Source organism: Oryctolagus cuniculus, chromosome 3 (assembly GCF_964237555.1).
Source record: "Oryctolagus cuniculus chromosome 3, mOryCun1.1, whole genome shotgun sequence".
Taxonomy (NCBI): domain Eukaryota; kingdom Metazoa; phylum Chordata; class Mammalia; order Lagomorpha; family Leporidae; genus Oryctolagus; species Oryctolagus cuniculus.
In genome coordinates this window covers 23,310,968-23,337,726 of record NC_091434.1, presented here as the reverse complement: position 1 = coordinate 23,337,726, position 26,759 = coordinate 23,310,968, and the positions used below count along the sequence as shown (strand labels likewise).

Genomic DNA, 26,759 nt, shown 5'->3' with positions numbered 1-26,759 from the left:
TGGGTCTCCTACATGGGAGACAGGAACTCAACTACTTAAGCCATCACCTGCTGCCTTCCAGGGTGTACATTATCAGGAAATGAAATCAGGTGTTGGGACTGGACTTGCACCTAGGCACTGCAATATGGTTTGTGGACATCCCCAGCACCTCTTAACTGCTAGACCAAATACCCATCCCTGATTTATCTTTCTGATGGGTATGGAAAGAACCTAACTGACAAGTGAATGATCACATACTATACAACAGAGGGTATATTCATGTATTTCAGCCAATATCCCACATCTAGAACAGCAGCTGAAATTAGTGCAACCACTTGGCTGAGTTTTCAATAGTGCTCTTTTATCTTTCAGTATCTTTCTAGTTTTCACAGATATCAGAGTGATGGAGCATTAAGTTAAATTATGAAAGGTACAAACACCATTGTGCTCTTTAGGTTTTTAGTGGTAGCATTAACTTCTGTCATCTCCCTGGGGTACAATGTTGATTTGGGTTTACTACCTTGGTCAGGGAGTGGGAAAGTTTCTTTTTTCTTTAATATTATTTATTTATTTATTTGAGAGGTAGAGTTACAAATAGTGAGAGGGAGAGACAGAGAGAAAGGTCTTCCTTCCACTGGTTCACTCCCCAAATGGCCGCAATGGCCAGAGCTGTGCCGATCCGAAGCCAGGAGCCAGAAGCTTCTTCCAGGTCTCCCATGTGTGTGCAGGGGCCCAAGGGCTTGGGCCATCCTCTACTGCTTTCCCAGGCTATAGCAGAGAGCTGGATGGGAAGAGGAGCAGCCGGGACTAGAACTGACACCCATATGGGATTCCAGCGGAGCAGGTGGAGGATTAGCCTACTGCATCACAATGCCGGCCCTGTGGGACAGTTTTAGAGGCTTTCACTAGACTTTCTCATTAGCACAACTCTTAAACCACAGGCCAAGAAATGAATGGTGGTTCTACCTACTCCCAAGTGTGTTCAGTTCAATTATTTATTCTGGATGTGGAGAAATTACTATTGGGTAGAGCTGTGAATTTAATGGATCACACTGTGAGATGTGGGGCAGGCTCCATTTATTATCTGAATCCCCTAAGCCCCTACTATAAAAGGTAGACTATAGTTTTACTCTGGTCCCTGAGTATCAATGTCAACTTGGACCTTGTGTCCCATGGTTCTCAGGATACTTAAGTGTTCCCCTTCCCCAGTGTAGCATTATCCAAGTCAATGGCCATAGAGGAAGCAGTGCCCTACATACTTGCAGCGGTATTATAAAGTCCTTTTTCTTGAGGATCCAGCCTTTCTTCTGGTCAGTCATTTCTTGGTTTGAAAAATTAGCCAGGGAGACTTGGCAAGAGATTACAACCTTTTATTAAAGTTGCTGAGCTGTATCTTTTGATTATCCAAAATCAAGATCTTTCTGAGATAGCTTGAGAAATACTCTTTTTTAAAGATTTATTTATTTATTTGAAAGTCAGAGTTACACAGAGAGAGAAGGAAAGGCAGAGAGAGAGAGAGGTCTTCCATCTGCTGGTTCACTCCCCAATTGGCCTCAACAGCCGGAGCTAGACCAATCCAAAGTCAGGAGCTTCTTCCAGGTTTCCCACATGGGTACAGGGGCCCAAGGACTTAGGCCATCTTCTACTGCTTTCCCAGGCCATAGCAGAGAGCTGGATGGGAAGTGGAGCAGCCAGGACTTGAGCCAGTGCCCATATGGGATGCCGGCACTACAGACGGCGGCTTTACCCACTATGCCACAGCGCTGGCCCCTTGAGCAATATGCTTATTGGCTACCCCTTCCCTTGCTGCTGGGGATATTCTGTTGATCATTCTCCAGATATCTCTGTAAGTACCCATCACACCTGCCACTTACGATAATTGTGCCCATTTGCTTCTGACATTGCAGCACTGCCACTAGGCCTCTTCTCTTCTATGCCATGGTTGCTAGCAAGCCCACCTATTCAGCAGCCTCCAGAGCTCCAACACAGCTTCTTTGAGATGCTAGAGCCCCCTCACCAATCTATTCCTCATCAGTTTGGTAAATGTGGACTCTGTGCCTTCCTGGGTGCCTTACTCCTTAAGAAAAAAACAAGTCTTATTGTTTTGTAGAGTAATATCCATAAAATATAAATAACCCGTTTGATCTGCTAACTACAGGATTTTTTCTCCTGTTACACATTAAAATGAATGTTAGCTAAAAAGCTTTCTACCCATCTACCTCCTGAAATACTCCTGTATACACAGAGGAAGTTTTGAGAAGTACTAAAACAGGCAAAAGGGGATGACTAAGAAGTAGGAAAACACTCTAGCCTCCCTCACATCTGCAGCTCCTGGTCTTATTGAGCTCATTCTGACTTCTGAAGTGGCCACTCCAGCCACTCCCAAGCCTCCCTCTTACTCTACAGTGTCCACCGGACTTTAGCACACATCTACCCTTTGACTAGTTTTAGGATCATAGGAGGTCCTTAAACCCACCCATCTTTCAGCTCCTGTGCTCTTTAATTTAAAGAGATTATGGAAAAAAACATCTGTTACTTATGAGTCAGAAATCTACACACATCCAACCAAAAGTAACCACAAGGGGTATGTTTTTAGCCTAGGATACCTGAATCCCATATCAGAGTGCGTGGGTTAAACATTCAATGCTACCTCTGGACTCCAGCTTCCTGCTAACGCAGACCCTAGGAGGCAGTGGTGATGGCTCAAATGATTAGGTCCCTGCCACCCACATGGAAGACCTGGATTGAGTTTCCACCTCTTAACACTGGCCCAGCCCAGCCCCAGCCATTGCAGGCACTTGGGGGAGGGAACCAATGGGTGGGGACATTCTCTTTCTCTGTCTTTCCGCCTCTCGAATAATTCAGAAAATAGACAGAAAATGTTCACTTTGTTGGAAGGAAATTTTCCTGGATAATTCCATGTATTTTAAATATCACAGACATAATCTTATCCTCATTTATTCATGACCAAAAATACTTTGATAATAATTTATACTCCCTAGCTGCAAACAACCACATCTATTTTGACATCGAAAAGTGCAAAAAGACAAAACTCAAATTCTGATTGCAGAGACAAAACAATGCGACATTCTAAGGTTTTCTGATAATTTTATTGTTTGTTTCACTTTTGATGTTTTTCTTCCAAAAGCCTACAGAATTGTTGCAAAATATCTGAAGGCTAATCTTAACATTAAACAGAGATTAACCACTAAATATAAAAAATAAAATTCCCAGCTAATTCATTGAACTTGGTGGAATTTTCCTGAAATATGACAGTTAAATTGATCTGCAAAAAAAAGTGTTTGCAATGAAAATGGGTAACATCAATCTCTTTTAGGAAATATTTTAAAACACTGTGTGTGCTACCAAAAAAAGTTAATCAGGATATGAAAATTTTCAACTCACAATCCCCCAGACTAAATACAAGTTAGCTTTTAACCTGAAGTCAGAATTGCAAAATCTGTAAAAATAAAAATATTTCTATTGCTGTCAGCAATCTACTAATAAATTCTACAAGTTCTTAAAGTCTTTTCAGTAAAATGGATCTTGGCAAGCTCCCTGCTTGAGCGGCAAGTAACTTGTGAAGCTGGACTCCATGTGTGGACCGAAGCAAGCCGCATTGGTAGCACTGCTCCATTTTGAAAATCATCTCCAGCACAGAAGAAAGTTCAAGTTCAGCAGTGACCTCCTTCAAGGCAGCTCTGATTGCATAGCTCCAAGTCTGCATGAGTGATCCCTGAGCAGGTGCAACTCTCAGACAGTAAACTGGAAACAGATTAAAGATGAGAAGGAAGTAGAGGTGAAACATTGCAGTTTACAGATGTTATCCTGGATAAAATGTCAAGAGCTTTGGGACCAGAAATGGACAGTATGCAAAAATGAGGCAACTATATATCAATAACAATGGGAATTCGAGATGCATCAACCACAAGAGAAGGGGAACTATTTAAAACTCCTGGACAGTACTCCTAGACATTTCTACTCTCTATTACATACCTACTTCTGAATAATCACATTTGATACTAAAAATGATGCCTGAGATATCTTCTAAGGTTCTCCAGATTCTTCCAAATCAAAGAGAGGTCACATAATACCTAGTACTATTGGGGATTAGTCTGTATTTCATAATTATTTGAAAATTGGTAACCTATGTTTGGGTTCAATGATAGCTGTATTAATTTCATTATTTTTATTAATTAAAATATTCAACTCTCCAAATAGGATTAATTATTGGAGCATATTGCACAACTCAAACTGGAGCACTGGACTCTTGGAATCTAATCATCCATAATGAACTATCTCACTGACCAGTTCTCTCTCAATGAAAGGTCACCAGGGTGTTTCAATGCAACCAGAACATTTCAGAGGGTAAGGTCTTCAGGGAGGCCTCACATATTTGTAGAATTCAGAATCATTTTTTCATTAGCAAGCCCTGTACTTGTCCACTCTCTGACACACAGTTGTCCAGTTTGGGTAGCTGTTGAATCCCAGTGAAGAACTGCCATTCTGCCTCTGAGTGCTCCTCTAGGGACTTGGAAATGGACAGTAGTGAGGTTCCTTCCGGCCATCTGCCAGGCAGGGGACTCCAGGCCTCCTGGGGTAAGTCTGACTAGCAATTTTAAAGAATTCTTCTGCAGCATCAAGAGCAATGAGACGGTCCTGCAGCAAAGGAAAAATAATTGTCATGTTGGAAACCAAGCCTTGTGGATAGAAATATCAAACAAACAACAAAATCTACACAACAAATAATAATAAGCAAGTAGGACATTTATCAAGCTTTTCTCGCAGCCTTAGAGACACGATCCTTCACTTTGCCGAGATACAGCCCCTACTCTCGGAGCCCTTCCAGACTATTTCTCAGCCTCAGGTTCCATAAGCAGTATCTCTCACATTTCTTTGATCTACAAAGGGCTCAAAACCCAACTGCACAGCAGAATCAGCTGAAAAATACCAACTCTTGAGCCATGACCAAGCCTCAAAGGTTGAGCTGTGATCCAGACTTGGGAGAATGAAAGCTCTTATGTGGCCCCAATGCTGCTGGCCTTGGCAGCCAGCGCAGATTACTCACTTCATCCTGCAGTGGTGTTGGGGGTGTTGAGATGAAGAGGACGTGGAATAAGAGAAAAGGCAAAAACACAAAGCAAAGTTCGTACTGATGAAGAAAGGTATCTACTTACCACAACAAAGAGATATCTTTCCGAAAGCTCCCAATTTGTTGGGAAAATGTTGGTCTCTTCAGCCAGTTTTAACAACATCTCTCGAGCCTTCTTGGTGTTTTTGGAATCACTGATGGTGCTGAGTTTGGTCACAGACAACAAAGAGTCTGCTTCCTTTTGAAAACCTAAGGTAGAAAAATGTATCCCCCACGTGAAGTTGCCACTAGGAAATGACTGTTAGGGCCAGTGCTGTGGCATGGCGGGTTAAGCCACTGCCTGCAATGCCAGCATCCCATACAAGCTCCAGTTCGAGGCCTGGCTGCTCTATTTCTGACCCAGCTCTCTGCTAAGGCCTGAGAAAGCAGCAGAAAGCCAAGTACTGGGGCCCCTGCCACCCATGTGGTTGATCTGGATGAAGCTCTTGACTCCCAACTTTAGCCTGGCCCAGACTTGGCCACTGTGGCCATCTGGGGAGTGGACAAGCAGATGGAAGGTCAGTCTCTCTCTCTCTTTCTCTCTCTCTCTCTCCCCCCCCAACTCTACTTATCAAATAAATAAATAAGTCTTTTTAAAAAAGGAAATGACTGTCCTGCACTATGGTCCCTGCAGGAGATTAAGGGACCCAAGGGCTAGCATTTGGTAGAGTGGTGAAGATGCTCATTAATTGGGATACCTACACCCTGTAACAGAGAGCCTGGGTTCAAGTCCTGATTCCACTTTCAATTCCAGCTTCCTGCTAATGTACACCCTGAGAGGCAGCAGATGATGGCTCAAGTACTAAGGTTCCTGCTAGCCATGCCAGAGACCTGGATTGAGTTCCTGGCTGTTGTGGGCATTTCGGGAGCAAACCAGCATATCTATCAGTCAATCAATCAATCAATCAATCTCTCTCCCTCCCTCCTTTTCAAATAAATACATTTTAAGAAATAGAGAAGGGACCCAAGTGTGGACTCTTCACAAATATCAGAAAACTAAAGCCAAAGGCACTATTCCATGTGCTACATCCCAGCTTGCTGTGACTGGCAGGGTCCTTAATTAATATTCCTTTGATGTTTCTTCTCACTGATTTTTCTTTGTTAATTTTCCCTCAGAGTTAAGCCTCAGACAATCCCCCACTGACTGTTTGCTGCCCTTTTTATGGATCACAGCTCCTTTCCCTGTCCTTACTCCTCATCACCTCCCTGTCTGCAGAATTCCTATCTGTCTCCAACCTGCAAAGCGGTCACCTGCAGGATGCTACTACTCCAAGCTCAGGTCTCTTTCCCCGAGGCAATGTAGCTGGCTGATGAAATTACTTACTGAAGGGCAGAAAAGACTCCAGGACATAAACCTGCCTGGAATAACTTAGATGGTAAAAAGGAGACTACCAACATATATACTGGACAAGTAAAGAGGGAAGAGGTCCTATTGTGCCCCAACTAAAGCAACAGGGACTAGAAGCTTAGCACCCTATTTTTGAGTGGTTTCAGTTTTTCAAATCAGAAGGACTGAGGTTTTGAAATAGATAAATTCATTTTTGAATAAACTAAAAAATAAGCTTGTTTTGTGATGGGGGCATGTTTATTCCTAACAACCCTGGTGGCACTAATAGAAGCCATAACCTGATTTCTAACCTGATGCCACTGACGCTTTTCCCAGCCTTGGCCTTTTCTTCCTTTCACTTCAGAGATTTTCCACTGAATTCTGCTGTCTCTGACACCAGCAGTATTTCTCCCAGTTTCATCTTCTAAAGTTATAACGAAGTGGCCAATCACCTGCTCTAACTCCATCACTCCATAAAGACAGAAGTGTAAATGTAGTGTCTGTGTGACCTCCCTGCCCTGTGCTACCCTGCTCTGAGGACAGACAGAATGACACATGGCAGATGTTTACATCTCAGGCTGTAACAGCAGGATTAGACAAATACTTAATACACAATAGCCTTACTCATTGTTAACATTGCGTTTGGTTGTTTTTTTTTTTTTTTTTTTTTTTTTTTTGACAGGCAGAGTGGAGAGAGAGAGAGAGAGAGAAAGGTCTTCCTTTTGCCATTGGTTCACCCTCCAATGGCCGCCGCGGCCGGCGTGCTGCAGATGGCGCACCGTGCTAATCCGAAGCCAGGAGCCAGGTGCTTCTCCTGGTCTCCTATGCAGGTGCAGGGCCCAAGCACTTGGGCCATCCTCCACTGCACTCCCGGGCCATAGCAGAGAGCTGGACTGGAAGAGGGGCAACCAGGACAGAATTCGGCACCCCGACTGGGACTAGAACCCCGTGTGCTGGCGCCACAAGGTGGAGGATTAGCCTATTGAGCCGCGGCGCCAGCCAACATTGCGTTTTAAAACCCACGATGGAGAAAGTGAAGAGAAATGATCACAACTCTACTTTTACCATTTCACAATGTCTTCCCAACTCACCTAAATCTTCTAAAATGTGTTTCCATCTGTTTCTCACTTCCCTTCGAATCTGCCGCAAGGAATAGATATCATAGTTGAGTTTTTGCCACTCCTGTAGGAAAATAAAAATTTGGTTTTATTTATACCTTTTTGGCCTAAATCTCTATCTCATTGCTAAACTTTGCGTTGCTTAAACAATGTGGTTCTCCACTTCCTTGATTGCCAAAGCACACTTACAAGAAGAGAAGGGGACGAATGAGATGGTGTCACCAGGAATAACATCAGCTAGCATATCTGGAGAATCTGAGCCAGGAGACAGAGCACATCACATAAATTAACTCACCCAAACCCTTCACATTACCTGTTCTATCAACTTCAGTGGTTTCAGCTGTAAAGTGAGTTAACATGGTAAATATTCTATTTATAATTGTTAGAGGTGTGCACCCAGCAGTTCAGCCATGAATTGGGATGCCCATATCCCGTGTCAGAGTGCCTAGGTTCCATTACCAGCTGGACGGCTCCCAACTCCAGCTTCCTACTAATGCTCACCCTGGGAGGCAGCCAGTGATGGCTCAAGTACATGGGACACCTGGATTGAGTTCCTGGCTCCTGGATTCAGCCTGATCCAGGCCCACGTGTTGTGGGCATTTGGAGAGGGAACCAGTGAATGGTGGACTCTCTGTCTCTCTGCCTTTCAAATCAACACAAATTCCCCGTAGAAAGATTGTTATAGAAATTGAAGGTAAACAGAAGCACAATATCTGCACACAGTGAGCATCTAATAAAATCTATGTATAGTTAGAACCATTTTATATATGAAGAAACTAAGACCCAAAAGCCCTACTGATCAATATAATATCCAGCTAATAGATGTCAGAACTGGTATTTAAACCTGAGTCTCCCTCCAGAGGTCACAAGAAAACTGACATACTAAGCTCCTATGTCTCCCTTTGTTATCAGAATAAAGTAGACTTGGGGATACCACATTTCTTGATTCCTTGACAATATTCTTTCACCATAGATCAACAACACAATTATTTATTTGCATTTCTTTGATAAGATGATTCTTTCAAGAATTCCTCAGCACTATTTAATGGTTATCATTCTGAAATGTTCAGTATCAGGCTATGAGCAGTGGGCCATAATTTTAATCCCAAGAACTGAAATAATTTAGCAGTGTTAGAATTTTCATTGAGCTGGCGCCGTGGCTCACTAGGCTAATCCTCCGCCTTGCGGCGCTGGCACACCGGGTTCTAGTCCCGGTCGGGGCGCCAGATTCTGTCCCGGTTGCCCCTCTTCCAGGCCAGCTCTCTGCTGTGGCCAGGGAGTGCAGTCGAGGATGGCCCAAGTGCTTGGGCCCTGCACCCCATGGGAGACCAGGAGAAGTACCTGGCTCCTGCCATTGGATCACCGTGGTGCGCCGGCTGCAGCGCGCTGGCCACAGCGGCCATTGGAAGGTGAACCAACGGCAAAGGAAGACCTTTCTCTCTGTCTCTCTCTCTCACTGTCCACTCTACCTGTCAAAAAATAAAAATAAAAAAGAATTTTCATTGAGCTAAGTGTTCCTTTATAATGCTATACAATTTGTTTTTAAGGAGCCTTATCAACATATACCGGTCATTTTATTCAGTCAGTATACCTCTTCCTGTTTCTTAGAAAAGACATTAACTATCAACTGACATAAATCACAACTTAAAGTAATAACATTTTAAATGTTCAATTTAAGACTCAAGCTATTTGATATGTTAACTCCTGTAATTGAAAATATTTCAAGGATGTCATTATTTTCTAACTTCCTTCCATGACTTGTCTTACTCTTGCAAATCAACTTTCATGACTTGATAAGAAAAATCAAGTTGGCTGCCATTCATAAATGTTAACAGATACCACTTTGAAAAAAAAAAAAAGTTGGTAAAGTAAAATGTGTTTTGCTGCAACTGCATTTTAGATCTTGTATCTGAAGATATGCAATCAAAAGCACATGGATTTTCAGTTACATTATTAAAGTCAGGAGGCAGTGACTTTGCTAGTACTCTTATTATTTTGGATTTTTTATTAGTTGGTTTTTAAATTTTATTTAAGATATACAACTTCATGCATTTCATAAATACTAATTTAGGAACACAGTGATTCTCCCCATCCTACCCTTGCTTCCACCTGCACTCCCATCCTTTCCTCTTCCCTCTCCTATTCCCATTCTTATTTTTTACTACGATCTATTTTCAACTAACTTTATACCCATATAATCAGCCCTACACTATGTAAAGAGTTCAACATATAGCATGAAGAAAAAAACTGATATTCAATAGTCGAGACGAGGGCTGTTCAAAGTCATCACAGCTCAAAGTGTCAATTTCACTTCGACAGATTGCCTTTTAGGTACTCTATTAGTTATCACAGATCAGGGAGAACACAGGGTATTTATCCATTTGGGACTGACTTATTTCACTAAGTATAATTTTTTCCAGGTGAATCCATTTTGTTGCAAATGACAGGATTTCATTTTTTACAGCTGTGTAGTATTCCATGGCATACATATCCCATTTCTTTATCCAGTTTTCAGTTGACATATATTTGGGTTGATTCCACATCTTAGCTATTGTGAATTGAGCTGCAATAAGCACGGAGGTATGGATAACTCTTTCATATGCTGATTTCATTTCCCTTGGGTAAATTCCCAGGAGTGGGATGTCTGCGTCACATGGTGGGTCTACATTCAGATTTCTAAGGTATCTCCATACTGTGTTCCGTAATTGTTGAATCAGTTTACATTCCCACCAACAGAGGATTAGGGTACCTTTGTCCTTACATCCTTGCCAACACCGTAGTTTTGATTTTTCATTTCCTGATGGCTGGTGATCCTGGGCATTTTTTCATGTGTCTGTTGGCCATCTAAACTTCCTCTTTATAAAATGCCTTCAACTCCTTTGCCCATTTCTTAACTGGATTGTTTTGTTGTTGCTGAGTTTCTTGACCTCATTATGTATTCCAGATATTAATCCTTTATCAGCTGCATAGTTTGTAAATAATTTCTCCCATTCTGAAGGCTGCTCCTTCACCTTGCTGAGTATTTCTTTTGTAGTGCAGAAGCTTCTGAAATTAATGTAACCCCATTTGTCAATTTTGGCTTTGATTGCATGTGCTTCGGGGGTATTTTCCAAGAACTCTTTGCCTATGCCAATTTCTTGCAGTGTTTCCCCAATGTTCTCTAATAATTTGATGGTATTAGGTTTATTTATGTCTTTGATCCATTTTTAGTGGATTTCTGTGTAAGGTGTAAGGAATGGGTCTTTCTTCATACTTCTGCATGTGGAGATCCAGTTTTCCCAGCACCATTTGTTGAAGACACTGTCCTTGATCCAGGGATTGGTTTTAGCCTTTTGCCAAATATAAGTTGGTTGTAAACATATGGACTGATTTCTGGAGTTTCTGTTCTGTTCCACTGATCTATCCATCTGTTTCTGTGCCAGTATCAGGCTGTTTTGATTATAACTGCCCTGTAGTACATCTTAAAATCTGTATTATGATGCCTCCTGCCTTGTTTATATTGTATAAGATTGCTTTAGCTATTCAGGATCTCTTGTGTTTCCATATGAATTTTAACATTTTTTTCTATATTTGAGAAGAATGTCCTGGGTATTTGGATTGGTATCACATGGAATCTGTATATTGCTTTCAGTAGTATGGACATTTTGGTGACATTGATTCTTCCAATCCATGAACACAGAAGATTTTTCCTTTTTTGTGTGTCTTATATTTCTTTCTTTAATGTTTTGTAATTTTCATTATAGAGATCCTTGATATCCTTGGTTAAATTTATTCCAAGGTATTTAATTTTTTGTAGCTATTGTGAATGGGATTCACCTTAGAAGTTCTTCCTCAGCCGTAGCACTGTCTGTGTATACAACTCTATTGATTTTTGTGTTAATTTTATATCCTGCCACTTTACCAAATCCTTCTATGAGTTCCAATAATCTCTCAGTGGAGTTTTTTGGATCCCATATATATATATATATACATATATATATACATATATATATATAGAATCATGTCATCTGCAAATAGGAATAGTTGGACTTCCTCCTTCACAATTTGTATCCCTTTGATTTCTTTTTCTTTCCTAATGGCTCTGGCTAAAACTTCCAGGACTATATTGAATAGCAATGGTGAGAGTCATCATCCTTGTCTAGTTCCAGACCTTAATGAAAATGCTTCCAATTATTCCCCATTTAATAGGATGCTGGCCATGTCATAAGTTGCCTTGATTGTGTTGAAGAATGTTCCTTCTATACCCAATTTGCTTAAGGTTTTCATTATGAAAGGATGTTGTATTTTTAACAAATGCTTTCTCTGCATCTATTGAGATAATCACATGGTTTTGTTTCTTCTGTTTGTTAATGTGCTGTATCATATTTATTTGTGTGCATATGTTGAACCATCCCTGTATACCAGGGATAAATACCATTTGGTCCAGGTGAATTATCTTTGTTACGTTGCTGGATTCACTTTGCTAGCATTTTGTCGAGGATTGTTGCATCTATGTTTATCAGGGAAATTGGTCTGTAGTTGCCACTCTCTGGTGTATCTTTTTCAGGCTTAGGAATTAAGGTGATTCTAGTTTAATAGAAGGAGTTTGGGGTGATTCCATCCCTTTCAATTGTTTTGAATAGCTTGCGAAGAATTGCAATTAGTTATTCTTTAACTGTCTGGTAGAATTCAACAGTGAAATCGTCCAGTCCTGCGCTTTTCTTCATTGGGAGGGTCTTTATTACTGATTCAATTTTTGTCTTGGTTATTGGTCTGTTTAGGTTTTCTATGTCTTCATGGCTCAAATTAGGTACGTTGTATGGGTCCAGGAATCTATCCATTTCTTTTAGGTTTCCTAGTTTGTTGGCCTACAGCTCTTTGTAGTTATTCCTGATAGTGTTTTTTTTTTAATTTCTATGGTATCTGTTGTTACATTTATCTATAATTTTATTAATTTATATATTTTTATTAATTTATATAATTAATAAAATTTTCATTTTTTTCTGGATTAGTTGCTCCAATGTTGCATCAAGTTTATCTTTTCAATAAACCAGCTCTTCATTTCACTGATCTTTTGTATTTTCTTGCTTCAGCTTCCTTATTTCTTCTCTAATTTTAAGTATTTCTTTTCTCCTAATTTTGGGTTTGGTTTACTGTTGTTTTTCTAGGTCCTTGAGATGCATTGATAGCTCATTTATTTGGTGCCTTTCCAAACTTTTTTAAAAAGATTTCATTTATTTGAGAGATAGAATTAGACACAGAGAGAGAGAGAGAGAGGGAGAGAGAGAGAGAAAGGTCTTCCATCTGCTGATTCACTCCCCAAATGGCCAAAAACAGCCAGAGCTAAGTCGATCCAAGGTAGGAGCCAGAATCTTCTTCTGGGTCTCCCATTTAAGTGCAGGGTTCCAAGTGCTTGGGCTATCTTTACTGCTTTCCCAGATCATAGCAGAGAGCTGGATTGGAAGAGAAACAGCAGGCACACCAAACGGTGCCCATATGGGATGCCGACATTCATGTAGGGTATTGAAGTGGGGTACTGAAGTGCCCCATTATTGTATTGGAGTCTATTTCTCCCTTTAGATCCCTTAGCCAGGTGCCCTGTATTTAGGTGCATATACATTTATAATAGTTACGTCTTCCTGTTGAATTGATCTCTTAATCATTACATAGTGCCCTTGTCTCTTTTAACAGTTTTTGTGTTAAAGTCAGTTTTGTCTGACATTAGGATGGCTACAACAGCTCTTTTTTGGTTTCTGTTAGCATGGAACTTTTTCCATTCTTTATACTTTCAGTCTGCATGTATCTTTGTTGGTGAGATGTGTTTCTTCTAGGCAGAAAATAGATTGTTTTTGTTTTTTAATTCATTCAGCCAGTTTGTGTTTTAACTAAAGAGTTGAGGCAATTTTCACTCAAGGTTACTGCTGATAAGTAATGGGTTGGCCCTGCCATTTTTCCAAATATATTCTTATTTTTTACTTTGGATTTCCTTTGTACTTTTACTGGGAGATTTTCTGCCTTCATTTTCTTTCACAGTAATGGCCATGTTTCTGTGTGTCACCCATCATTAAGCATCTTTTGTAAGGTTGGATGAGTGGTGACAAATTCTTGCAATTTCTGTTTGTTATAGAAGGTCTTTTTTTTTTTTTTTTTTTTTTTTTTTTTTTTTTGACAGGCAGAGCTAGACAGTGAGAGAGAGAGAGACAGAGAGAAAGGTCTTCCTTGCCAGTGCCACAGCTCAATAGGCTAATCCTCCACCTAGTGGCACCGGCACACTGGGTTCTAGTCCCGGTCGGGGCTCCAGATTCTGTCCCGGTTGCCCCTCTTCCAGGCCAGCTCTCTGCTGTGGCCAGGGAGTGCAGTCGAGGATGGCCCAAGTCCTTGGGCCCTGCACCTGCATGGGAGACCAGAAGAAGCACCTGGCTCCTGCCTTTGGATCAGTGCAGTGCGCCATCTGCAGCGCGCCGGCCGCGGCGGCCATTGGAGGGTGAACCAATGGCAAAAGGAAGACCTTTCTCTCTCTCTCTCTCTCTCACTGTCCACTCTGCCTGTCAAAAAAAAAAAATCAGAGAAAGGTCTTCCTTTTTCCGTTGGTTCACTCCTCAAGTGGCCGCTACGGCTGGCGTGTTGCAGCCAGCACGCTGCACTGATCCGAAGCCAGGAGCCAGGTGCTTCCTCCTGGTGTCCTATGCAGGTGCAGGGCCCAAGGACCTGGGCCATCCTCCACTGCACTCCCGGGCCACAGCAGAGAGCTGGACTGGAAGAGGAGCAACTGGGACTGAATCCGGCACCCTGACCGGGACTAGAATCTGGGGTGCTGGCGGTGCTAGGCAGAGGATTAGCCTAGTGAGCCGAGGCACTGGCAGAAGGTCTTTATTTCACCTTCATTCATAAATGAGAACTTTTCAAGGTACAGTATTCTGGGTTGACAGTTTTCTTTTCTCTTAAAACTTAAACCATATCTTGCTATTCTCTTCTAGCCTATAGAGTTTCTGATGAGAAGTCCACTGTGAGTCTAATTGGAGATCCTCTGAAATTAATCTGGCATTTCTCTCATGCACATTTTAGAATCTTTATATTTTACTGTGGATAGTTTGACTAAAATGTATTGTGAAAATCTTTTCTGGCCATATGTATTAGGAGTTCTATGTGCTTCCTGTACTTGGATGTGCCTTATTTTCTTCAAACTGGGTAAGTTTTCTGTAATTATTTCACTAAGTAGGCCTTCTAATCCATTCTCTCTTTCCACACCTTCAGGAACTCCTAAGACCCATATGTTTGGTGGTTTGATAGTATCCCATAAATCTCAAAGACTGTTTTTAATTTTTCTAGTTTCTTCTTTTTTTGAGTTTGAATGTAAAATTTCCAGATATTTATCTTCTAACTCATCAAGTCTTATTAAGACTTTTCATTGCATTTTTATTTGACCTATTTAATTCTACATTTCTAATATTTCATTTTGATTTCTCTTTAAAATCTTAATTTCATGGGGAAACTTTTCATTCACTTCATGTATGGATTTCTTTAACTTGCGGATTTGTTTCCAATTACTTCTAAATAGTCCTATGATCAATTTTTTGAATTCCATGTCTGGCATTTCTTCAATCTCTTCATCTTCACATTCTAGCATTGAAGTAGTGTAATGCTCCTTTGGGGGAGTCATGTTGTCCTCCTTATACTTGTTTCTTGAATTTCTGCGTTTATTTTTAGGCATTTGTGGAGATACTTGTTGGGATTTTTTTTTCCCTCTGATGGCATTTATCATCAGACTATGCCTCTGTGGTTTAGTGGAGTGTCTGCTCTTTCAATGAATACCCAAAGGTGTGTGCTGAATGTGGCCAGGGAACTCTGTTCAGTGTTCCAGGGTAAGGGGAGTGTCCAAGGTGACACCCCAAGTTGGGCGTGGTAAGTCTCCTTTTTTCTTTTTTTTTAATCAGAGGGGAGGGTTTGATCAGCTCTTCAGCTCTGTTGACATAGTCTCATGTTCACCTCCTCTCCTCCAAGAACCAATGCCTGGGCTCTAGCCCCATTGGGTGCAATATTCATCTGCGCTGCCAGAAGATCCAGACAAAGGATCTGTGTAGTCCTGAGTGTGAGCACAGATCCTGCAGCAATGACCTTCTCCAGGCAATCACAGAGCCCCAAATGTGGGGAGCTGCCCTCAGCAACAGCCCAGAGACCTAGTCACACCCTACACCCTCCCATGCAGCCACAATGTTTTCATAGTCCCAGCACACAAGGCTCCCACAGTCATGGGTTCCCAGCCCCCTGTCAATTCTCCTAGCCAGACTCAGGCATCTCTTCTCAGCTGGTTCCTGGGCACTTGGACACAAGTGGTGCAGCTGTTATGTATGTCCTAAAGGGCACACACCCTCTCTCAGCTAGTTACTACCCTCTCAGTTAGTGACGCATCCTCTCAGCTAGACATTGGGTGGTCAGGGAAAGAGAAGTGTGCCCCTTTATTTGCCTCCAGGTTGGCAGGACTGTTCCCCAACAGGGCTACAACCTGGACTCATGCCAGGCTCTCTCTGCAGCTTTATTGCTAGTGGCTTGGGCTGCTGCATTGTGGTCTCACCTCACTCTCCAAAGCTGGTATTGAGGCTCTCAGCTACTGAGGTCCTGTGTTGTGTCTGTGTTTATGCTGTGCATCAACACCCTCCACATAGATCCACAGCAACCCTCTAACTTGCATGTTTTCCACTGCTTGTTTTCTCCCTAACTCTTCCCTGAGATTGCACTCTCTCCACTTTTTTAAAATTATCTTTCCCCAGACTACAGCAGTAAGCTCCCTCCCAATTCTGTTATCTTGGAATCCTCTGATTATTACTTTGATCATAGGCATGTACACCCACACATGTACACAAGTATGATTTTGTGGTCAGAAAAAAAGGTCTTGATGGCCGGTGCTGCAGCTCAATAGGCTAATCCTCTGCCTAGTGGCACCGGCACACCAAGTTCTAGTCCCGGTCAGGGTGCCGGATTCTGTCCCGGTTGCCCCTCTTCCAGGCCAGCTCTCTGCTGTGGCCCGGGAGTGCAGTCGAGGATGGCCCAAGTCCTGGGGCCCTGCACCTGCATGGGAGACCAGGAGAAGCACCTGGCTCCTGGCTTCGGATCAATGCGATGCACTGTCCACAGCGCACCGGCCGCAGTGGCCATTGGAGGGTGAACCAACAGCAAAAAGGAAGACCTTTCTTTCTGTCTCTCTCTCTCTCTCACTGTCCACTCTGCCTGTCAGAGAGAGAGAGAGAGAGAGAGAGCGCAGGAAGGAAGGAAGGGAGGGAGGGTGGGTCTTGGTAGAGAACAAAGTTAACCAAGTCATGTCAGATATATGCAACACTGGACTCATCTTTGACATCTTATAAAAAGCTAACTTATCAAGCCGGCGCCGTGGCTCAATAGGCTAATCCTCCACCTTGCGGCGCCGGCACACCGGGTTCTAGTCCCGGTTGGGGCGCCGGATTCTGTCCCGGTTGCCCCTCTTCCAGGCCAGCTCTCTGCTATGGCCAGGGAGTGCAGTGGAGGATGGCCCAGGTGCTTGGGCCCTGCACCCCATAGGAGACCAGGAAAAGCACCTGGCTCCTGGCTCCTGCCAGGATCAGCGCGGTGCGCCGGCTGCAGCGGCGGCCATTGGAGGGTGAACCAACGGCAAAGGAAGACCTTTCTCTCTCTGTCTCTCTCTCTCACTGTCCACTCTGCCTGTCAAAAAAAAAAAAAAAAAAAAAAAAAAAAAGCTAACTTATCTAGTGCTCCACAGATTTTGTAAGTCAAGGCTGGTCACTGGATGTGCTATACTGCACTTCACTGGCCATTTGTATAGCACATTGGAAGAGACAAGTGGATGTTGAGCCAGCCCCACCATTTACTAACAATCTGACTTTAGGGAAGCTCTTCACCTCACTGGGTCTCTGTTGTTTTATCTGAGATCTGACAATAACAGCACCTACACCTCAGTGGCTTACAGTCAGAACCAAACATGTTGATCTAACCCCTTAACATGAAGGTCGATGCACATTCTCCTTCAAATCAGTGTACACACAAATAAGATTGGGAATTACTTCTGCTCTAAGAACAGAAGACATTTTACATTAATTACACCATGCAAGAGCCCATTTATCTTGCCCTCCAGAAGAAAAATGTCCCCAATTTTGCACATCAGATATGCTTTTACTTTTCCTGAAAACTGTCTCACCTTTTTGGACACTGAATGCTATAATTGATTACTCTTCCCTGAAAATTTAGAACCTTTCAAGAATATATAGGATTTAGGGAGCATTTTTTAATTATCATCACTTTCAGTTACCTTTTATGTCTTTATTCATAATTTTTTTCTTTCATTCTCCTCTTCTTGTTTGTGCTACTTGTAGTTTCATGAATGTTGACTTAAATACTTTTTGATTTAAAAAACTACAGATAAATAAAATATTACACAGAGCCATGCTGGACTTATCCTCAGTGTGACTGATCTTGCTTTTTAGACTTAATGAAAAGTAGTCACTCAGTCACACTTGATCAGACACTCACTCATTCAATGGCTTCCCATGTTTACACAACCTTAATTTATATAACAAACCACTAGATGGCTTCATGAACTTGTAATGAAAAGTCACCACTGATTTTTCTCTTAGTTCTGATGCCTTACATCTTCTAAGAGTAGTCAAATCTGTTTTTCAAAGACCACCCATCATTGGATCATCTAGGCTTCAGACTTTGTTTTTAAACTCCCCCTTCCTCGTGTCCACCTATCAGTGTGCTATTCCTAAAAACCAACACTTTTGCATGAATTCATCCAGTTTCAATGTCTGTTACTCTGACAAAATGTTTCATAGAGAAGTAACTAATCATCAATTTGAGATTTAAAATCTGCTAAGGATGGACCTAGATCTGATGTAGCTTTGGATCCCACTCTCCTCTAATGGACTGTCTGTGTTTATTTCACTTAACACAATGACTTCTAGGTTCATATGTGTTGTTGCAGACGACAGGCATTCATTTTTATGGTTGAATAATATGCCTGTGTATATGAATATGTATGTGTCTATGTGGGGTAGGGTCATATTTATCCATTCATTGACATCTCAGTTCATTCCATATCTTAGCTTTAGTGAATAATGCTGCAATGAACATAGGGATGCAGATATACAAAATGGTGACTATACTTAATAATACTGTATGGTTTAGTTGAAATGAGGTAAAATAGCAGATTTTAGGTGTCTTCACTATGCATGCACAAGTACATACACACAATGGTAATTATGGGAAATGATGGATGTGTTGATTTGTGAATAATTTGGTTTTCATCACACAAAGTATACTTACGAATGTATCAAATTATCTTGTTGCACATGGTACTTTAAAAAGTTCACAGAAGATGAGTTGAAAGATAAGTTAATTTAGTGCAAAAATATTTTTAAATCCATTCAAGCAAGTATATGCAATCTTTACTTGTCAATAAAGTATTTTAAAATGTTAAAATCAACATTAGATTCTTATCACATTATATAATCATGGGATAATATAGACTAGTGTCTGCTAGTCCATATGAATGTCTATTTATCAATATTAAATAGATAATTAGGACAGTTAAAAAGTATATTTATTTCTTGTTTAAAAGATGATTTAGGGATTGGTGCTATGGTGCATCACTTGCAATGCTGGCATCCCATATGAGGGCTGGTTGAACTCCCAGCTTCTCCACTTCTGATCTAGCTCTCTGCTAACTCTCCTGGGAAGGCAGCAAAAGATGGCCCAAGTACATGGGCCCCTGCCACCCATGTGGGAGACCAGGATGGAGTTACAAGCTCCTGTCATTGGCCTACCCCAGCCTGTTATGGCCATTTAGGGAATGAACCAGCAAATCAAAGGTCTCTCTCTCTCTCTCTCTCTCTCTCTCTCTCTCTCTCTCTCCGCCCCCCAGCCTGTTATGGCCATTTGGGGAATGAACCAGTGAATCAAAGGTATCTCTCTCTCTCCCCACCCCCCACTCCCCCAGCCTTTATGACCATTTGGGGAATGAACCAGTGAATCTAAGATATCTCTCTCTCTCTCTCCTTTTTGTATAACTCTTTCAAATAAATAAATGTTTTAAAAAGGTGATTTAATGCTAAGTATGTAAGGTAATATATATGTTAATTAGCTCAAATGAACCATTCCACAAAGTATATGTATTTCAAAACATCATACTATACATACTCAATATATACAATTTTCATATGTCTATTAAAAATAATTTTAAGGGGCAGGCATTCTGACATAGCCTGTGACACTGACATCCCATATAGCCTATTCTTATCCCAACAGCTTCACTTCTGATTCAGCTCCTTGTTTATGGCCTGAGAAATGCAGCAGAAGATAGCCCAAGTGTTTGGGCCACTGCCACACACACAGGAAACCCATATGAAGCTGCTGACTCCTTTGTCCTGACCCAGGGCTGGCAATTGTGGCCATCTGGGGAGTGAATCAGCAGATGCAAAATCTATCTCTCTCTGTCTCTCCCTTTCTCTCCGTAACTCTGCCTTTCAAAATAAATCTTTCTTTTAAAAATAATATTAAAAATAAAAAGATTAATACATTAATACATTTTAAGAAATGTACTCAAATAACAAATTATACATATTTTCAATCATATGGATAACTTCAAAGCAGGCCAATTTATTTTAATTATGTAAATAATATATTCACATAGAAAAATTCAAGGAGCATAGAAGGCTATAAAATGAAACCTAAAGATTTGCTTTCTTATCTTCTCTTATTCCTCAGAGATAGCTACTTTTGAATATGTCTTTTTCTTCTGGTGATCTCTTCTGTAACTGTAAAAAATAGGCTAGCTCTTATAATTTCTCACACATTAACTTAAAACTTCGTTGCACTCCCTACTATAGACAAAGCATAATTTCGAATTTAGAATCTCTCCCTCTCTCCCTCTCTCCCTCTCTCCCTCTTTCTCTCTCTCTCTCTCTCTCTCTCTCTCTCCTTCTCTTCTCTTCTCTTCTCTTCTCTTCTCTTCTCTTCTCTTCTCTTCTCTTCTCTTTGTGCAAAAGTGGGGAAACAGATTATCAGTAGTAGTCTGGTCCAATCATGATCCATTCCCTGAGGTTGGACTTTACTGCTCCAAACAAAAGAAGTATATTACCAGGGCATTTACTGTGGCCATCACAAGTAGACACCTGATGCTTTATCAACATCTATTTTCCTTTTCTATCAATCTATCAAACACACTCGGATTTTCCTTTGGAGAAGAGTTAACTCAAAACATCAGTTCTAAGAGTGGACACTGATTGTCTTAAGCCAATGAACTCAACTTTAGTTGTGTATTAGAATCATGAAGGAGCATCTTAAAACACCAACTCATGGAATCTACCTCCCAGACCAATGGAGATCAGAATCCTTTGAAAGGGCACCAGGTTTGAGATGCAAGGACTTAAGCCACTTGGTACATCCCACTGGCTCAGGGATGGACACATAATAAGCTCAAGCCAAGGAGATGCAATTTTTTTCTGGCCCTTGGCATCTGAAAAATTTTTGTTACAAAGCCCACTCATAGAATACAAAAAAAAAGAAAATATAGATACTAAACAAAATATTAGTCTCAAATTCTCCCACCTCTAGCGCCTTTGGCAAAAAACCTTTGGGGCTCACGCTATGGCACAGCAGGTAAAGCCACTGCCTGCAGTGCCGACATCCCATATGGGCACCAGTTTGAGTCCTGGCTGCTCCACTTCTGATCCAGCTCTCTGCTATGGCCTGGGAAAGCAGTGAAAGATGGCCCAAATGGGAGACCTGGAAGAAATCCTGGCTCTTAGCTTCGGATCAGCTCAGCTCCGGCCGATGTGGCCATTTGGGGAGTGAAACAAGTGGAAGACTCTCTCTCTCTCTCTCTCTCTCTCTCTCTCCTTCTCTCTCTCTCTCTTTCTGCCTCTGCCTCTGACTCTCTGTAACTCTGCTTTCAAATAAAAAAATAAATCTTAAAAAAAAAAAAAACCTTCAGCAGGTAGACGCACTTAGCTGGGGATGGGTAAGTTTACAGAGATACAGTTTTAATAGTTCTGCCTCTTGCATCCCAATCTTTCTATTCCTAGGTTGCCTTAGGCAATGACAGAGAAAACAGCAGCCCTGGTCTGTGTTCAGGACTTACCTAGGGTGCCTCCCCTGAGCTTTCCCCAGCAGAGCAGAGCCTCTTACTCTTACTGTTACTATGACAGGAGAGCAGGGTGCCTTGCATCTAATTGGCTAATTCCTTCCATGGACCCAAAGGACAGGAGTCTCACTACTACTGTTTTTAATCATTCAACTCCCTTATGAAGACATGTTGAATCCTTCTGCCTTGGTCTATGATCTAACATCACCATCTAAAATTAAAGTACTGCAGTTTACATCGCAATGTGGCAAAGGAATAGGTGGTGGGCTCTCGCTGTGTGACTGGTCCTTTCTCTGCCTTGCTTGTCTGAGTTTCAGCAGAATTCAAAATGGCTGGTGCTGAGGCTGGGAAGGACTCCTGAAATCAGGCCAAGACAAAGGCAGTTTCCTGCTCACAGAGAGCCGACTTGCAGTTCCTGGTGGGCTGCATTCACTGACACCGAAATCTAGGATGACTGGCCATGGACATGTGGGCATGACTGCTGCTAGTACAGAGCTGACATCCTGGAGTACCTGACTGTAGGGGTACTTGAACTGGCAGGAAAAGCATCAAAAGACTTAAAGTGTATTACCCCCCATCACTTATAACTTGCTATTTGTGGAGATGAAGAATTGGTCCATCAAGGCTACAATTGCTGGTGGTGGTGTCATTCTACACATCCACAAGTCTCTGGAAAGAAAGGACAACAGAAGACTGTCTAAAGGATGCCTGGGTTCCTTATTATCTCAGGACCCTAAATACTCTAACAACTGTCCAGGGTTGGCAATTCCAGTGGACTGTATCTCTGTGAAAAACACGGTTTTGCCTTTTTGTAATTCTATTTGAGCAAGTTGGAAGTTTACTTAGCTTTCCAACCAACCAAATTCCTGCATTCAAATCTTAACCATATTTAAGTGCTACTAGGGCTTCAAAGAAGCTATTGATTCTGAAGTGGTGGGTTTTGATTGAATTGACTGATTTTTAAAAACTGTTTGGATTTTAATTGTAATGCATAAGTTATAGTAACAAACATCTAGTTTTGTACAGACATTATTTCTACACAGGTGGATAAGTGCAATAAAGGTCATCTCCAAAAAAAATCAAAATAAATTTTTGGATCACAGTAACTTTAGCCAAAACCTATTCACTGTCTGAACCCCAAGCATTAAGATGACCTTGTCTTTTGTCTTTAATGGGTAGTAAAAATCATCTTCAGAGAATGTTCATTCCCAAGCTGAAATCTGCTCTGTTGTCTGCATTAGATACTCCAAAACAAGATGATCACAAATCTGAGCTTTTAATAAATGACCCTTGTTACATTTGATCCCCACAAAAATCCAGCATGGAAGTCTTTTTATGTAACTTGCACTATTCCCAGCTGCCAGTAGTGGTCAAACCATATTTAAATATAAGTGCATCCATTTCCAAAGCCCACATACCCTTAGAAAAAGAAACTGAAAATAATTAGTATATGTTGTTGCTCCCCTGAACTTAGCTTCTTTTGTCTCATGTACACACTAAGTAAGGTAACACATTCAGATGATTCATAATTCAAAAAGTATTGAAGGTTCTGTCACCCAGCCACCCATGCTGCCTCTACAGATAATTATTATCAATTTCTCCTGTACCCACCTACTTTTTCCATTCTGTACTTTTCACTTAATAATGTAGTTTAGCCATCATTCCATACCAGAATATAAGCTTCTGATTCTTGCTTAATTTTACTTTTTGGACCATCTGAGATACAGAAATTGAGTTATAATAAATATGTTTTATAGAAACCAAGTCCCAGGGCCGGTGCTGTGGCGCAGCGGGTTAAAGCCCTGGCCTGAAGTGCCAGCATCCCACATGGGCGCCGGTTCTAATCCCAGTTGCTCCTCTTCTGATTCAGCTCTCCGCTATGGCCTGGGAAAGCAGTAGAGGATGGCCCAAGCCCTTGGGCCCCTGCACCTGCGTGGGAGACCTGGAAGAGGCTCCTGGCTCCTGGCTCCAGATCGGTGCAGCTCCAGCCAGTTGCAGCCATCTGGGGAGTGAACCAGTGGATGGAAGACCTCTCTCTCTGTCTCTACCTCTCTCTGTAACTCTGTCTTTCAAATAAATAAAATAAATCTTTTTTAAAAAAAGGAAACCAGTCCCTTCAAAACTACAATCCTAGTCATTCTTTCAAATACTACCATTCAAAAGTATTAGGCTACCATGGGTATCATGCACTGTGCACAATCCTTTGGAAATTTCCACTTAAGTCTAGAAATATTGGCATTAAAAAAAAAAAGACACCAGGGGAGGTATTAGGCTTAGTGCTTAAGATTCTAGTTGTGACAGCCTCATCCCATATGGGAGTGCCTGGGTTCAAGTCCCAGCTCCAAGTTCCATTCTAGTTTCCTACTACTGCAGACCTTGGAAGGCAGCACACAATATGCTCAAGGAATTGTATTCCTGCCACCCCTTTGGGGACCTGAATTAAATTCCCAGCCCCAGCTGCTATAGGCTTATGGAAAGTGAACAAGTGGATGAGACCTTGCTTACTCACTCTTCAATAAACAGTTTAAAGGACACTAAACAACTGTGATTGTAACAATATTGCATTACAAAAATCAAACATATCTAAATAAGGGAGCTACAAATTGTGTAGTAGCCAATTTTTTGCAAGTGTTAGCTTCTTGTAAAAATAAATGCTTTTGGTAACTGTTCTCCCTTTCAATGCAGTTTTCACCAATTAACATCCTCTCATGCTACTTTCTACTCAAAATGAGGAAGGAGCCCCCTATAAGATATAAAAATTGTATTGACTGCTTTTCCAGCTTAGCTCTTTTCATTTTGTAGATAGTGGGAAATAACAGAGAAGTAGAAGACAGACACAGAATACATGGTGGTTGTTTGAGTTTTAACAAATATCTAACACATTTTCTAACATTTGCCTTTCACAGAGAAATGTGAGATGTGTAAAGAAGATTAGGGTAGTTTTGCAGCTACTGAGGAATACTCAAAACTACTGACATCTGGGGCCTGCACTGTGGCAGAGTGGGTAAAGCCATCGCTTTCAATGCCAGGCATCCCATATGGACGCCAGTTCGAGTCCCAGCTGCTCCACTTCCCATCCAGCTCTCTTCTATAGCCTGGGAAAGCAGTAGAAGATGGCCCAAGTCCTGGGCCCCTGCACCCATGTGGGAGACCCAGAAGAAGCTCCTGGCACCTGAAATCGGATCAGCCCACCTCCAGCGGTTGTAGACATTTGAGGAGGGAACCAGTGGATGGAAGACCTGTTTCTCTCACTCGCTCGCTCGCTTGCTCTATCTCTGCCTCTGCCTCTCTGTAACTTTGCCTTTCAAATGAAATAATTATATCTTAAAAAAAAAAACTTGATGTCAGTCTGGAGAAAAATCTCTAGTCAGAGACCAAGGGGTTCAGCGTTGGAGCCCAGGCAACATTATAGCAGTGATTTGGCAAAGTAAAATATCAACACAGCCAAGGCACCAGACACAAGGACCTGCTCACACAGGAGTTCACATGAAAGAAAGCCTAGGGTTTGAACAAACCAAAAGCTCTAAATCCACCCAAAATGTGGCTTTCAGTCTGCATTTCTCGGGCAACCACTCTGTGTTGAACACAGCTCTGGGCTCACAAAGAATGAACAACACATTACCATTGTCCTAAAGGAATGAAAATACAGCTCCCTCCCCACCCCCCAAAAAAAACCCTACTGTAATATTTTACTGCATTAATAACAGCACTTTCAAAAGGGAATGGCAATCAATGTCTTTCCTATGGTTTGAAAGCATCTCCCAAAAGTTCACTGTTGGAAACATAATCCCCAAGTCCCCATGTTCATGGTATTTGGAGGTGGAGTGAAGGCATCCGTGGCTTTAGAAGAAGAGGATGAGAGACCCAGGCCACCATACTTGCTCTGTTTCACCATGCAGTGCCCTCCACTAAGCTACGAGGCAGCAACAAGGCCCTCACCATGCGCTCTTGGACTTCCCAGCCTCCAGAACGGTGATCCAAACTCCTATTCTTTTTTTTTTTTTTTTTTTTTTTTTTTTTTTTTTTTTTTTTGACAGGCAGATTGGACAGTGAGAGAGAGAGACAGAGAGAAAGGTCTTCCTTTGCCGTTGGTTCACCCTCCAATGGCCGCCACGGCTGGTGTGCTGTGGCCAGTGCACCACGCTGATCGGATGGCAGGAGCCAGGTACTTCTCCTGGTCTCCCATGGGGTGCAGGGCCCAAGCACTTGGGCCATCCTCCACTGCACTCCCTGGCCACAGCAGAGAGCTGGCCTGGAAGAGGGGCAACCGGGACAGAATCCGGCACCCTGTCCGGGACTAGAACCCGGTGTGCCGGCGCCGCAAGGCGGAGGATTAGCCTAGTGAGCTGCGGCGCCGGCCACTATTCTAAGTTGCTCAGTCTGTGGAATTCAGTTATAGCAACAGAGAATGCACTGGGACAGTCCCCTTCAGAGAATACTTGAGGAACTGCCTTAAGAAGACCAACAGCGTGGCAGCCAGGAGAAAAGCAGCAAAGACGGCAGAGTGCTTGGACAGCCCATCATGGTGGCCTTGTTGACAGAGGTGGGAATCAGAGGACATTGAAGGACATGGTAAACACCCTTAAATAGTTGCTATGTGGAAAAAGGATTCCCTTTGCTTTGTCTAAACAGCTCTAAAATGCAGAACTAAGACAAAGAGGTGGAAGTTAAAAGAATGACGATCAATGCGAGGTGGCCCTTTCTACCTGCAATGAAATCTCTGTAAGATAAGGAACCTTAACCGGAATGTTGAAGTAGTTTCTATACCTTATTCAGAAGCACGCCATATAATCTATAACTTACAGAAATTTATATATACTCATTTGATGTATTTTTTTCTGTGTCACCTGATAAAATCCATTAGGCATTTGCAAAAAAAGAATAGATATATTAATGATAGGTAGATGCACAGAAAGACAAACAACAGAAGCTATAGCTAATATTTGCAGGGCATTTGCTACTTCCCTGGCATTGCTCTAAGTTCTTCACATACATTTGCTCAGTTAATCTTCCTAACAGGATGCACTGCCCTATGAGATGGATACTATTATAACCCATCTTGAGAATGAGGAGACTGAGACTCAAATATTTTAA

At 41.9% G+C, this 26,759-nt stretch overlaps 1 protein-coding gene across 1 annotated transcript in view; it reads right to left on the bottom strand.

The window, feature by feature from the left end:
* Window positions 1–3,067: 3,067 nt before the first annotated feature.
* Window positions 3,068–26,759, bottom strand: part of MREG (melanoregulin) — a 79,367-nt gene continuing 55,675 nt past the window's right edge. The window contains exons 3-5 of the mRNA XM_002712462.5: window positions 7,529–7,619; window positions 5,157–5,320; window positions 3,068–4,638 (exon numbers count right to left, since the gene is read on the bottom strand). Coding sequence (XP_002712508.3) covers window positions 4,504–4,638; window positions 5,157–5,320; window positions 7,529–7,619 — 390 coding nt within the window. The 3' untranslated portion in view covers window positions 3,068–4,503. The remainder of the gene's footprint in view (window positions 4,639–5,156; window positions 5,321–7,528; window positions 7,620–26,759) is intronic.